The following is a 12,953-nucleotide window of genomic DNA, read 5'->3' as shown; positions in this document are numbered from 1 at the left end:
TACTGCTGAGTGTTTCTGCTGCCGAAGGTTTCTACCGCTGAGTTTTTCTACTGCCGGACATTTCTACTGCCAAAAGTTTCTACTGCCAAAAGTTTCTACTGCTGAGCATTTTTACTGCTGAAGGTTTCTATTGCTGAGTGTTTCTACTGCAGATCTACTGCCGAGTGTTTCTATTGTTGAGGGTTTCTACTGCCGAGTGTTTCTGCTGTCGAAGGTTTCTACTGACTAGTGTTTCCACCGCTTGAGGTTTCTACTGCTAAAAGTTTCTACTGCTGAGTGCTTCTGTTGCTTAAGCTTTCTAGTCCTGAGTATTTCTACTGTCGAAGGTTTCTACTTCTGTTTCTACTGATGAATACATCGGATGGATAATAAGCTAATAAGCTACAGGTGAACACAGTCAAGAAAATAATTTAAAAGTGTTGAAGTAATTTTCTCAATGAAAAAGAAAGTAAATAGAAAGAGAGAGAGTTCAGGAGGTGTAAAATGGAAAAAACATTCAGAAACACAAAGAAAATGAAAAGTTAATGTTTTATCGGAGAACAGCGAGAGCTTTACACGATACAGATTCTCAGAACTGACCTGAGTTCAATGTTTCAGCAGCAGCACACAGATTTTAACATTGTCAGTGGAAAAAAATGTATTTATGTTGCATACCACAGCTTTATATACAGATATTTAAATCAACCTGATTGATCGTATTCAGAGCTGCTGTGAACAGATGTGAACCAAACCAAGTCACTGCAAGTATTTATAGATTTATTTTGTATTCAATGATTTTGTGCTTTTGCTTTTTTAGTGCATCCCTCCAACAGATTTACATTTTGACGTGCTTCTTTTGTAAAGTGTATCACCACTTTCATGTGTGTGCTTTTTCAGTTTTGTAAAAACTCTCATTAACAAGGAAAGTGGGCTTTTCACAGTCCCTGAAACTCAGCGCCTATAAACGGGTACATTTTCTCTCATCATCCTGCATTCTTTCTTACCTTTTTTCAAATTACTTCTTGATGGTTGCCAAATGAATTGTGCAGCCAGCCACCACATAAATGCATGCTGTTAAGCACTCAAAAATTGTGCTATTCCCATTAGCATTCACCCTGCGTACAAGCTAATTGGGTTTTCCATTAGAATATACAGGTCTGCTGGTAATGAGCAGAAATATAGTGGCACAAAGAGGCCTTTAGCCGGAAATTACACAATGCTCTCATTTTTCAACCACTTTCATACAACCTCAGTGTTATGAGAACAAATTCATAGATGACAGTAAAACACAGAAACTGGATTTAGACCACAGGATGATGCCTCTGGCACCCCAATGATGTCATGAACAGATTTTTTTTTTAAAAAGAGAAATTCTCCAGATTTATCTTGTGTTTCTTTAAGTTTGAAGTCCACAGTGACAGCACACACACACGCTCACACAAACAGTTGGACCTGCACAGTGTGAGGAGATGACAGCAAGCTCTGGCCTATGTCTGCTCCTCACCAGCATGAGAGAAAGAAAGTGTGTGTGTGTTTGTGTGTTGAGGCCTGAACAGATGACACTTCCATGGCCCAGTGAGACCTGCACAGTTAGAGAGGAGTCAGAAAACACTCAGTCCCCTTTAACATACAGAAACCACAGACAGACAGACACACACACACACACGCACACACACACACACACACGCACAGACACACACACACACACACACACACACACACACACACACACACACACGCACAGACACACACACACACACACACACACACACACACACACACACACACACACACACACACGCACAGACACACACACACACACACACACACACGCACAGACACACACACACACACACACACGCACACAGATAAAATACTTAAATTGTGAGATTAAATTCCATCTATCAGCAGAAATCTAGTGGGCGGGGTGGGTTTGTGATGTTCTTTATGAACACAAGTCTGACTGAGACCATCTTCCAGCAGCTAACAGGCCTGAAATAACTAGAGCTGCTGAGGTCAAAGCACAAGAGCAGCTTTTTTAATGTGCTCAGACCAATGAGGACTAATAACAGAAGGTGAATCTCAGATCAGATTCTACAAAAAGTGAAAGCTTGTTTGTAATGTTGCAGAGCTTTGTGTGCACAGTGTAGTTTTATTACAGACCAGTTTGTGTGTAAATACTTAAAAAACTAATAATAAACCATTAGCACCAATATGAGGAACTAATGACAAAAGGTTACACAAACCTTATTATTCACCGAAGTACTCTGATAACACAAACACAAACATAAGCTACACATGTAACTCTGTCCACACCTTTCAGTCACACACCTGAGAGGCCACCAGTTTGGTAATAAGTCTGAACAGCAGCTTTCCAAAACACACAGGTTTTTAGGCGACCATCACATGATGAGAAATACGTGGAAATTCTTTTGATACAGCAGCTGAAAACAACAACAACAATAGCAATAATAATATCTGGCAGATGGGGACACATAAGCAAACTGAAGATGCTGGTAAAGAAGAAGAAGGTGAGTAAACATTAACTAGTAAAATGCTTCTCAGCGGTATCTCAGCACAGGGACATCAGCAAGACCTGCTCCAACCTCAGACTGAACCTAACAACTAATTTTTACAAGGAACACAATAAATAAGCTCACAGACTAATAAAAAACAACTTGTTTACTTTTGATTCAGCTTTCCAACCTCTCATCTCTAACTACACACAAACTACATCGCAGATCCGGATTCTGCTTTCCAGCACCATAACTGAGCACCGGTGTCAGGAGTAACCTAGAAGAGGCTTAATATGTCCTCCTGCATCCTCTCTCTTAGGTTTAGGTGGAACTTTTCCAGTTGCTGTGCTTAATGGAAGATTGTAAGGACTCAGGAATGCAGATGTTTGGCACCCAGAGTGTCTGGTTGCTTCATAATGTGATGGTGGATGTTCCTGAAGTTGATCTGCTGTGGAGGAACCTCTTGATCCTGACGATGGATAATAATCCATCTAACGTATGTCATCTCAGGAGTTCACGCATGTTTCATGCAGGCTATGTAAATGTGGACAACCAGGAGAAACCGACAGCTCTGCTGCTGAGGTTTTGAGTGACATGCTTCATGAAACGTGTCATGGGGTAACTCCTGCCTTCATTTAGAGTTTCCAAGACTCGGGTCAGATTAATTAATGGTGACTTCCTTTCTGTTTCAGAGTCTACATCTACACACGGACCAGCTGCACGAGATGCCTGAAAGGTCCTGATGCTGAAGTGCAGAGGGTGTTGGTAGGAGGTGAGAACAGAGAGAGGACAGAAGAAACAAGTTTCTGCAAAAGGAGGCGTGCAGGGGGAGAGATTAGAGAGAGAAGAGTGATGAAGAAGACCGCATCTGTAAGAAGGAAGCCAGAGCCATTTACCTCAACATTATAACACATCGCAGCTGCTCTGGATGCATTACAACACCAAATGCGAGCCTTCATAAATTTACCTGTGGAGTCCATTAGGAGCGACTGATCTGAAATCACCTGAGAACCATAAAGATGCAGAGGTGGAGGGCGCTTCCTCTCAGATATGTTTCGCCTCTGCTGTTGTTTTCCTCGTTTTTTCCCTCGTCTCCTCTCTGCTTAACAGAGCAAAGTGCTTTTAATTTGCCTCTTTGTGAAGACGTCCCATTTCCCATTTAAACAAGCATCTCGATTGGCTCACTCGCCCTCAGCAGAGCAACAGCAAACAGTTCAGCACCCTCCATTCACATTTTAATGGCCTCCTCTCCTCAGCTGCAGCTCCCTGCTTTTATTTCACACTGGAGACGGCTGAACCGTCTCCTCAGCATTTCCACTGCTCCCTGCCTTAATCTCTGCGCTTAATTCCCCTTTAACTCTGTTTGCTGGAGTCGTTAACTGATTAAGCAGTTTAATTAGGCTGTGCATGCTGAACACCCAGCCAAGAGTTCCTAATGAAAGTTCAACAAAAAGGACAAATCTGGAGAAATTTGCATGGCAGGAAATCACATTCGATTCACATCTGAAACATCAGGTTTCTGTGATGGTTTGTGCAATGATTCCATCAGAGTTTACTGTACATGAAGCCCAAAAAACAGACATCAAGGGTGAGAACGTAATTACAGCAAAGAAGCAATACTAACACTGTAACACTGAACTCATGAAACAGTTTTTAGCACCTTTCCTTGGACTTTGCACACGTTTTTAGGATGATGGCTAAAAATCAGACTCGTTTAATTTGGTGGAAGTGTCGTCTCAGTGTGTGATCCAAACCTGGGGATCCTTCCACTGTCGGTGAAACAACTTGGCACCAAGGTGAGTTGTTTCGGGCATTTCGCTTGTAGATCAGCAGCTTGAATGATCTTATATGTGTAAGGTTCTTCAGGACGAGTCTCTTCAGACCTAAACCTAAGTTTTCCACCTCTCTTATTCTCGATATCAATCCTTCAGTCACTGCACAAAATTTGTGGCCACACGTGACGGGTAAATCTCTGCTCTCCTTTGTCCAGCGTGAAGCTGACAGAACCACATCAGCAGCAGCAGCCATAGTGGAGTCCAACACCCAGCAGGAAGGATTCTGCCTTTTTGCTCCCGTGACAGGAAGAAGAGGCCTGCACCACTGCCTCATGTTTATAAATTTATATTTATAAAATCCAGCTTTCAGCTCATCATTCAAACTACACTGTGAATCATATTGTAATGCATTTTTACATTTGATCTGGTGTTTTTTATGATTTGATGCAGTGTACTAAAACCAGGCTCAATTTATTTATTTGTTGTTTCTTAAAATTGTGTCTTAAATTTGTTGTCAGGGACCAAGCAGTAAAGCATAAACGACACAGGTGTTTAACTCAAAAAAGGGGTTTTATTGACCCCAAAATATGAAAATATATTTATTAACAAAGCCAAAAAACTTAAACAGGCAAACCAATAAAAGAGGTCAATGCAATAAACTAAACTCAGAATAACAATTAACGAAACCTCAAACAAAAAAACAAACTGACCTGCTGAAATGCCACACGGGGAAATTTAAATACTGGCTTAGCTAAACCAAATGACACACAGGGGTGAAAACCAAATGGCTGCCATATAACCAACTAATACAAAACAATTAAACAAACTTGAAACACCCCCCAGGCAATGAAGCATGTGGTTTCATCCAATTAGGCTGTCAGTGGTACTTCAGCTCTCCCAGCCCTTTGCCACACCTTTTGCCAGACAGGAGGAGGAGCCAAACACCAGGTAACTCAAACAAAGATGTGTTAATATAACAAAACAGAACTTTGACCTTGCAGTGTTAATATGTGTGCACGCCATATAAACATTGGAAGGTGTGATGGAAAAATAAATACATTTAATAAAGAAACAATATTGAACAATAAGTAGAATATATTAAATTAGTGACTGCAAAGTAAACTAAGTGTCTGTGAAGGTTCTCAGTCATCCAGGTCATCGTAGTCAAAGGAGCTTGCAAAGAAAAGCGTCTGGACTTCATTAAGTTACTTGAAGACGTTTCACCTCTCATCCGAGAAGCTTCTTCAGTTCTAAGGTCAAATGGTGGAGAGTCCCAGATATACCTCCCACTAGGTTTATATCTGGGACTCTCCACCATTTGACCTTAGAACTGAAGAAGCTTCTCGGATGAGAGGTGAAACGTCTTCAAGTAACTTAATGAAGTCCAGACGCTTTTCTTTGCAAACTCCTTTGACCCCAAAGTAAACTAAAGTGAATCAACTGGTGGCGAGGTGTGGAGCTTACCATGTGTGGCTTGCCATCACATTTGTACTTTACGCTTTGTAAGAGGCAGACTATGAAGCTTAATTTGTATTTGCTGTTTCTGCACAGACAGCCTCATCTCAAATGTTTCACAAACACGAATCCGTGTCTGCACTTTTTCAGTCCTGCCCTGACTCCAGGCCTCGTCACACCTCTGGCAGCGCTCCAGCTTCAGGGAATAGACTGCTATTATAGGTGAGATGTCCTGCATGGGCCCACAAGCTTGGCACTAGATTACACATCAGTCCCCCACTAAGACACCTAGGAGGGGGGCAAATAAGCAGAGCTGCCTCCATCCAGACAACCAGCAGGTAGGCCTATCCTGGCGTGCTGCTCTAACAAACACTTTTAATTGAAACAATACTTTTCATATGGGAACACTTGACACACACACACACAGACATGCTCAATACTCATGCTGCGGCTAAATTGCAGAAGTCCATCTTTGTGGAAGTTTTTGCTTGGGCAGCAGTCGACATATCTGCACTTCTTTTCAAAGAATATCATATTGTAATGCATTTTAAATATAAAAAAGAAAAGAAAAATAAATGGTTAATTATAGCTCTTAATGGCAGGTGGGGGAACCCTAACATCAGATGTAGGGAGGCAGTTCGGCAAACATTTGCAAGCTTGCTAATTTCCCCCTAAAAATCACATTTATTCACCTTAGCTTTCCAGAGTTTGAGAACCACTCATTTCCCCTAAAAGTGACCATGAGCACAACAGCCTGCTCTACAGAAGTCTGTCTTGGAGCATAACTTTTAACTTTACCCTTAAGAGTGAACTTCTCGCTTCTCCCTGTGAAAACTTGCCTCTTTAGCTTTTATGAAGCCTTTTGGTCAAAAGACAGTAATTAGTGCATGATGTGATTGAGTTACATAAACAAGGTAATAAATAAGTTCATAGTTAATCAACATTATAAATTAAATTCACACTTAAAATGGTTAAAAGACATCTTCATCACAAGCAATCTTTGTGTATTGTACGTGCCGCAATGGTAGCGAGAGAGCGCTCTGACCATGAACCTATCTTTGACATAGTTTCTCCGGTAAACATCTGAACAAGTGCTTCGGCAGAAATAAGAGAGAAAACACACTCATGTATATGCTTAATTTTCCCTACACGCTTGAGCCTTTTGAAACATTCATCTTTTTGCAAAACGAGGAGAAAGAAGCCTTGAGAGGGAAGATGGTTTAAAAAGACCTTCAGTAAAATCAAGAAAAGCAAGCCTTGTGTGGAGATCTCCCCTACTTTGTTCACTGGCTGTTTAGCTTCACATTGGTACGTGTTGTGAGAACAGCACAGCTTTAGCTAGTAGAAAGGGTGAGTCAAAGTGTCTGCACGCAAAAAACCCCCAACAAAAAATAAATAAAGAAAGAAAGAAACAAACAAAACAACGTGATGCCATCATTGATATTGTCGGAAAAATGTACCAAATCTGAGGAAAAGGGGAAAGTTGTGGAAGTGATGGCAAAAGCAAGGACAGCGATATCAATGTCGGGTTTTTGAGTTTTGTGACATTTAGTGTGTTTGGGATGTGCAGTTAGTGTGTAGTCATTTTTTTTGTATGTCAAAACAGTGAGGTGAATACTGAATGTCATGGATGCCGGCCTAAAAACCACCAAAGGCAGACTGCAATGTGAACTCTGTCTCCAGGTGGCAACAGGAGGGGTGACACACCGTGGAAATATCAGGTCTGTGGTGTGGTCCTCTGTCATGTGGTGGACAGATATAGTTAGGGCTGGATCAGGTGACTCTGAATCCTCCCTTAGTTACACTGCAATAGGCGTAGGCTGCTGGGGGATTCCCATGATGCATTGAGTACTTCTTCTTCGCTCACTCTGTGTTTATAATAATAATAATACATTTTATTTGAAAGCGCCTTTCAGAACACTCAAGGACACTGTACACAGCAGACTAAAAAAGCAACATTGAAGCAAGCAGTTTACACAATCATAAAAGCATAAGACATAAAACAAATTTAAAATAGCAGAGTGGAGAGGTTATGTGGGATAAGCTATTTTCAACGAGTTTTGAGTTAGGACTTAAAGAGAGAGAAGGAAGAGATATTTCTTAAATCAGGAGGTAGGGAATTCCAGAGCTGTGGAGCAGAGCAGCTGAAAGCTCTGCTCCCCATGGTTTATACACCTCTCTGCAATTAGTCATTATATAAAAATATATATAAATCCCCACTCACCCCTGCGGGCGGTCTATCCTTCAAGCTCGGGTTATCTACCAGAGGCCTGGGAGCTTGATGGTCCTACGCAGTATCGTAGATGTTCCTAGGACTGCGCTCTTCTGGACAGATGTTTCCGATGTTGTTCCTGGGATCTGCTGGAGCCACTTGCCTAGTTTGGGGGTCACCCCACCTAGTGCTCCGATTACCACTGGGACCACCATTACCTTCACCCTCCACATTTTCTTGAACTCTTCTCTGAACTCTAGGTATTTCTTGAGCTTCTTGTGTTCCTTCTTTTGGATGGAACAGCTGACTCCTCAGGACTTGCCTGACCCTCTGCAGGTACTTGGTGGTGGCAGCTTTTCTAGCGGCCTCTTCATGGTTCCCATTTGCCTGCAGGATCCCCGGGTACATCTGTCACCATCTTACAATGCTGTGATTGCAGCCATTCCCCAACTCTCTCTGAGATGGGACTCATGGACATTGATCATTGATCTTTGATCGGTGGTTTTTGATCAATGGTCATGAGAATGTGCATATTAATGATCAAGGATCTGACCTCCCAGCCCATTGTTCATACAGTGGTGCTAGTTTCAGTCATTATGCAAATGTACTGTTTGTAAGGCTGGGGAAACCTGCAGTCAGCTGAGACTGAAAATTTCACTTGGATGAGTGATGAAACGTTTCTCTCACTTCCTCTCACACAAAAACGCTACGTGCAGATGAACCGAATCACCTTCTGGGGAGAAGTTTTATAATCAATTAATGCTTCAATTTTAAACATGATCAATTATTCTGTATGAGATCATTTGATTATGTTTAAAATTGATCTTCTCATGGCCTCTGACAGTGGACTCATCTCTGTGCTTGTCCTGCTAGACCTCAGTGCAGCGTTCGATACTGTCGACCATAATATCCTATTAGAGCGATTAGAACATGCTGTAGGTATTACAGGTACTGCACTGCAGTGGTTTGTATCATATCTGTCTAATAGACTCCAGTTTGTGCATGTAAATGGAGAGTCCTCTTCACACACTGAGGTTAATTATGGAGTTCCACAGGGTTCAGTGCTAGGACCCATTCTGTTTACATTATACATGCTTCCCTTAGGCAGCATCATTAGAAGACATAGCATACATTTACACTGCTATGCAGATGACATCCAGCTCAGCCCTGAAAATCTTAGAAATATGGTGTCTAACCAGATTCTTGCTCTGGATGGCATTACCTTGGCCTCCAATAACACTGTGAGGAACCGTGGAGTCCTTTCTGATCAGAATATGTCCTTCAATTTGCACATTAAAAATATATGTAAGATCCACCTAAATTGAATAAAACACTATAGATCATATGTTTAAGGAATGCCTGTAGTCAGTAGAGAAAAGGTTGAGTCCTTCCCCTCCTCTAAGAAGTCCCACTGCAGAGTTTCAGTGAGTAGCTCTCAGAGGATTGTCAGCATCTTTGTGAGTATGATCATTACAGTGTGCTGCTACCATGTTCTAATGATGGTGTTTGTTAAAGTTTCATTAACCCACTGCCTTTCATGCATTACAAGGACCCTTGCTAATAGTACACTCAAAAAACAGATTCAGGTCCTCCTTTCAAAGAACACATGCAAATTATGTTAGTTCTTCACAAATGCAATTAAAAAATACCAAATTAATTTGATTTTCTTTGTGTAAACCTAAAATTATTCAAAACCAGCAGAGGCTGATTCTGAACACAAAATGAATGAGTTTGTTGGGGCACTGGGGGTAGGAGGAGTACATTTTTGCACTTAAGTATTTGTAAACTCAAAGAAATAAATTCAAGCCCCTCTTTAAGCTTAAACATTATTTTTAATCTCATTCAACGCAAATGTAGCACTCCAGCGTTACTGCAATTATTATTCGTGTGGTGAACCTAAATTATTTTCTCTCAAAGCAGTCTTTGTCACAAGAACACAAAGTTACTGAGTTACACAACGGTCCGCCTTTGAAAATTTTGCGCTCTTTCAGGATCACCTAAATGAATCCAGCTGCTCTTGGCCTCTCTGTACTTTTTGGATAAAACTACACCTTCAGGTAAGGTAACATATTATTTTTTCATATATCCAATTGTGTATTTCTTTATCAGCTAAATCTATAATGCTATTTATCATAGAAGCTTGTAACAGTTGTTTTTTGAACTTTTGGTGGTGCTACCATTCTCTTCTCTGCTTGAATACTATTTTTTTTTTGACAATATAGCCAGGTCTTTTCAAAAGTGCCTTGTTTTAGAGGAGAAATTGTGTAGCTGCCAACTTTTAAGTCGGAGCGTGTGCTAGCTTATTAGCAGCTAGCCATTGTGCTCAATGAAAGATGATGTCCTATAGCTAACTTCTTTCTTACTGTTTTCTTTTTATAATCTAAAAATGTGGTATTCTGTGTTTATTATCATATAATGCCATTTTCTAGTAGAAAGTATCGTTTTGAGGTGTCTTTAAAAGCACTACATAGTTTACTGAGGGTGCTACCAAAAGCGAACCATGTGGCCGGAAGAGTAACTGCAGGCAGCACAATGCGCACTCCCATGACGTTCAAACCTATTTCTTATTATAAAAGATTTCGGCTACGTCCACACTTACACAGGTATTTTTGAAAATGGAGATTTTCCGTTTTCGTTTTAAAAAATAATCCCGTCCACAGGTAAACGCAAAAATGAAGGAAAACGCTGCTAGGAACATGCCAAAGCAACAGGTGGCGATATATTCCTAAACTCAGCTAAAAACAGTTTAGGTCTTGACAAACTTCACTGATGGTTCAAATGTTTAGCAACTTTCAGTGTGTTGATTCAGCAGTCTGTATTTAAACTTCTAGTTTATTATATTTGTGTATGTTTTATTTCCAGGTGAATGCAGAGTTCCTGCAGATCACTACAAAACCCCTGCAGGCGAAGTTCTTGGCTCAGCTGGACAATTTAACAGACAAGCTGATGCAAATTTTTCAGGGGAGCAAAGGAGCAAAGGGCCAAAAGATCAAGGATATCATGGCGATCAGTAGTTTGGTCAGTACTAATGATAAACCCATCAATTAAATGCAATCAATCAATTCCATTTTTTTCACCCTTTTTTTTCCACCCTTGCATTAGTATGATGACATCGACATAAAGAGGGAGCATACTCTTAAAAGCCTGGTGATCTACTTTAATGAAGATCCAGACCTACTGTTCAAGGAGTATCTGGTACGCTTATCACACCTTCTTTTCTAGATTCAATTTGAGTTAGGTTCATCGCACACAAAATCCTCATATATTCAAAAGAGACAATATAATTGTGAAATATGTATTATTCTTAATAGTCATTGTTGAAACTTGCACTGGAGAGCACTTTTTAAGGGGACGGTTTCAGCAAAAATTCAATTGTTCATTCTTTTGGTGCTGCCATGTAGGTATCTACTGCCTCTATAAACACAGTAAATGTGGACAAAACATTCATCCATTTTCTGTCAGTGTTTCAATTCAGTTTATTTATATAGCGGTATATCACAACAACAGTCATCTCAAGGCACTTCAGAAAGTAAACACTCCAATGGAGTTCAGTTTATTATGCCAATTAGTAAAAAGTCTTCATTATAAGGAACACAGCAGATTGCATCAAGACACTAACTAGTGTCACTGCCATTACAGCAATCTCCTGGTTTCAGGAATAATGTGCATAAAACAAGCTGTTTCAAAAGGTTCCCAATTGTGATGAAATAAGGGAAATTGACCCAGCCCACACACACACACTGATAGACACTGGAGGAGCTCCTGCTCTATATCAAGCCCCTCCCAAAGGTAGGTACATAATACCTGAACCCAAACTATTGATAGGAAACAGATTGACGGGTTTTATTTATGTTTGGAGTGTTTATAGAGGCGGTAGAGACCTATGTTTCAGCACAAAATGATACAAAAGCTGAGTTTTGCATAATATGTCCCCTTCCAAGTGACAGAGCCCTTCAACCTGAAACAACCTGTTTTTCAGACCTCCTCCACTGAGGATGAACGGTTGAGGTCCACTGCAGCAACTGTCATGGGTATTTACACCATCAGAAGAGAAGGGATTCAGGAGCCAGAGGATGTTGGAGTTGTCATTGAAGGTACTACAGTTATGAACAACCTCGGTAGTGTCATCATGGCATTCATCGTCCTCTTTGGACTGATTTATGCACTTGATCTGAGCTATCCAAATGACCACAAGTATACGTTTGAGTTCTGTCAGAAGATTTTGATGAATCTGGATGGACAAAGGCTCAGTACAAAGATGCAGCAAATGAAAATGAAGATGTTTGCTTAGGCAAACAAGACCCAGCACAAAAGTTGATTTTGGCCTTTTTATATCTTTTGTTCAAACTGTGACCTTTTTTTCTTTCTTTTTTTTGGCCAAATGGAAGTTGTCTATTTTTGTCTGCTGTTCTGTTGTGAGTGATGTGACCTTTAATCTGTACTACTATAGATGGATGAAAGGACTGGGGATTTAGCTCAGAAAAAGTTTCATGGTTGTAACCACCATTTTCTTTTTGATTGCTTTTGGGATTTGCAAAGGTAATAGAAAAATGTTGACAAGTTTTGTGTCTTCCAGTGTTTTAAAGTTGGTCTTCCCGTTCTTATAAGCTTGTAAATGTTTACATGTAATTGGTTTTGGAGAAGTATAGTTGAAAGATTTTTTTTTATTAAAATACCTCCCCCCTTGGTAACAGAAAAATGTTCTTCATGAAAACACACACACACACACACACATATATATGTCTACATACATATATGTATATATATATATATATATATATATATATATATATATATATATATGTGTGTGTGTATATATATATATATATATATATATATATGTGTATATATATGTATATGTGTGTATATATATATATATGTGTATTGTAGAATAAGGAGGGGATGTTTTTTTCATTATCATTTAATATTTTAATATGTCTTTATTAGTTCATTAGAAGTATATAACCAGCTTTGCATTAAGCATGAATTGAAGTTTTTGATCTTACATTATTCTTT

At 40.0% G+C, this 12,953-nt stretch overlaps 1 protein-coding gene across 2 annotated transcripts; it reads left to right on the top strand.

Moving 5' to 3' along the window:
• Positions 1 to 9,524: 9,524 nt before the first annotated feature.
• LOC146678030 (uncharacterized) lies at positions 9,525 to 12,614 on the top strand. 2 transcript variants are annotated; one of them, XM_085410551.1, is made up of 4 exons: positions 9,525 to 9,994; positions 10,800 to 10,955; positions 11,040 to 11,132; positions 11,917 to 12,614. In XM_085410551.1, the coding sequence occupies exons 2-4, from the start codon at positions 10,884 to 10,886 to the stop codon at positions 12,226 to 12,228; spliced, it is 477 nt and encodes a 158-aa protein (XP_085266677.1). In that variant the 5' UTR covers positions 9,525 to 9,994; positions 10,800 to 10,883; the 3' UTR covers positions 12,229 to 12,614. The 2 variants fall into 2 exon arrangements, with proteins under 2 accessions (XP_085266677.1, XP_085266668.1); XM_085410542.1 differs by lacking the exon at positions 9,525 to 9,994 and having other exon boundaries at positions 10,568 to 10,955.
• Positions 12,615 to 12,953: the final 339 nt, after the last annotated feature.

The sequence above is a fragment of the Rhamphochromis longiceps genome, linkage group LG1, assembly GCF_057381845.1.
Source record: "Rhamphochromis longiceps isolate RC_006_pf linkage group LG1, R_longiceps_female_GT1.1, whole genome shotgun sequence".
Lineage (NCBI taxonomy): Eukaryota > Metazoa > Chordata > Actinopteri > Cichliformes > Cichlidae > Rhamphochromis > Rhamphochromis longiceps.
The sequence above is the reverse complement of the archived record's forward strand: the minus strand, read 5'-3'. Positions and strand labels throughout refer to the sequence as shown.

Coding starts and splice junctions, on each gene's coding strand:
- LOC146678030 (XM_085410542.1), top strand. CDS start 10,785: ATGTTTTATTTCCAGGTGAATGCAGAGTTCCTGCAGATCACTACAAAA. Junction 10,956..11,039: donor TCATGGCGATCAGTAGTTTG/GTCAGTACTAAT, acceptor CCCTTGCATTAG/TATGATGACATCGACATAAA. Junction 11,133..11,916: donor TACTGTTCAAGGAGTATCTG/GTACGCTTATCA, acceptor CCTGTTTTTCAG/ACCTCCTCCACTGAGGATGA.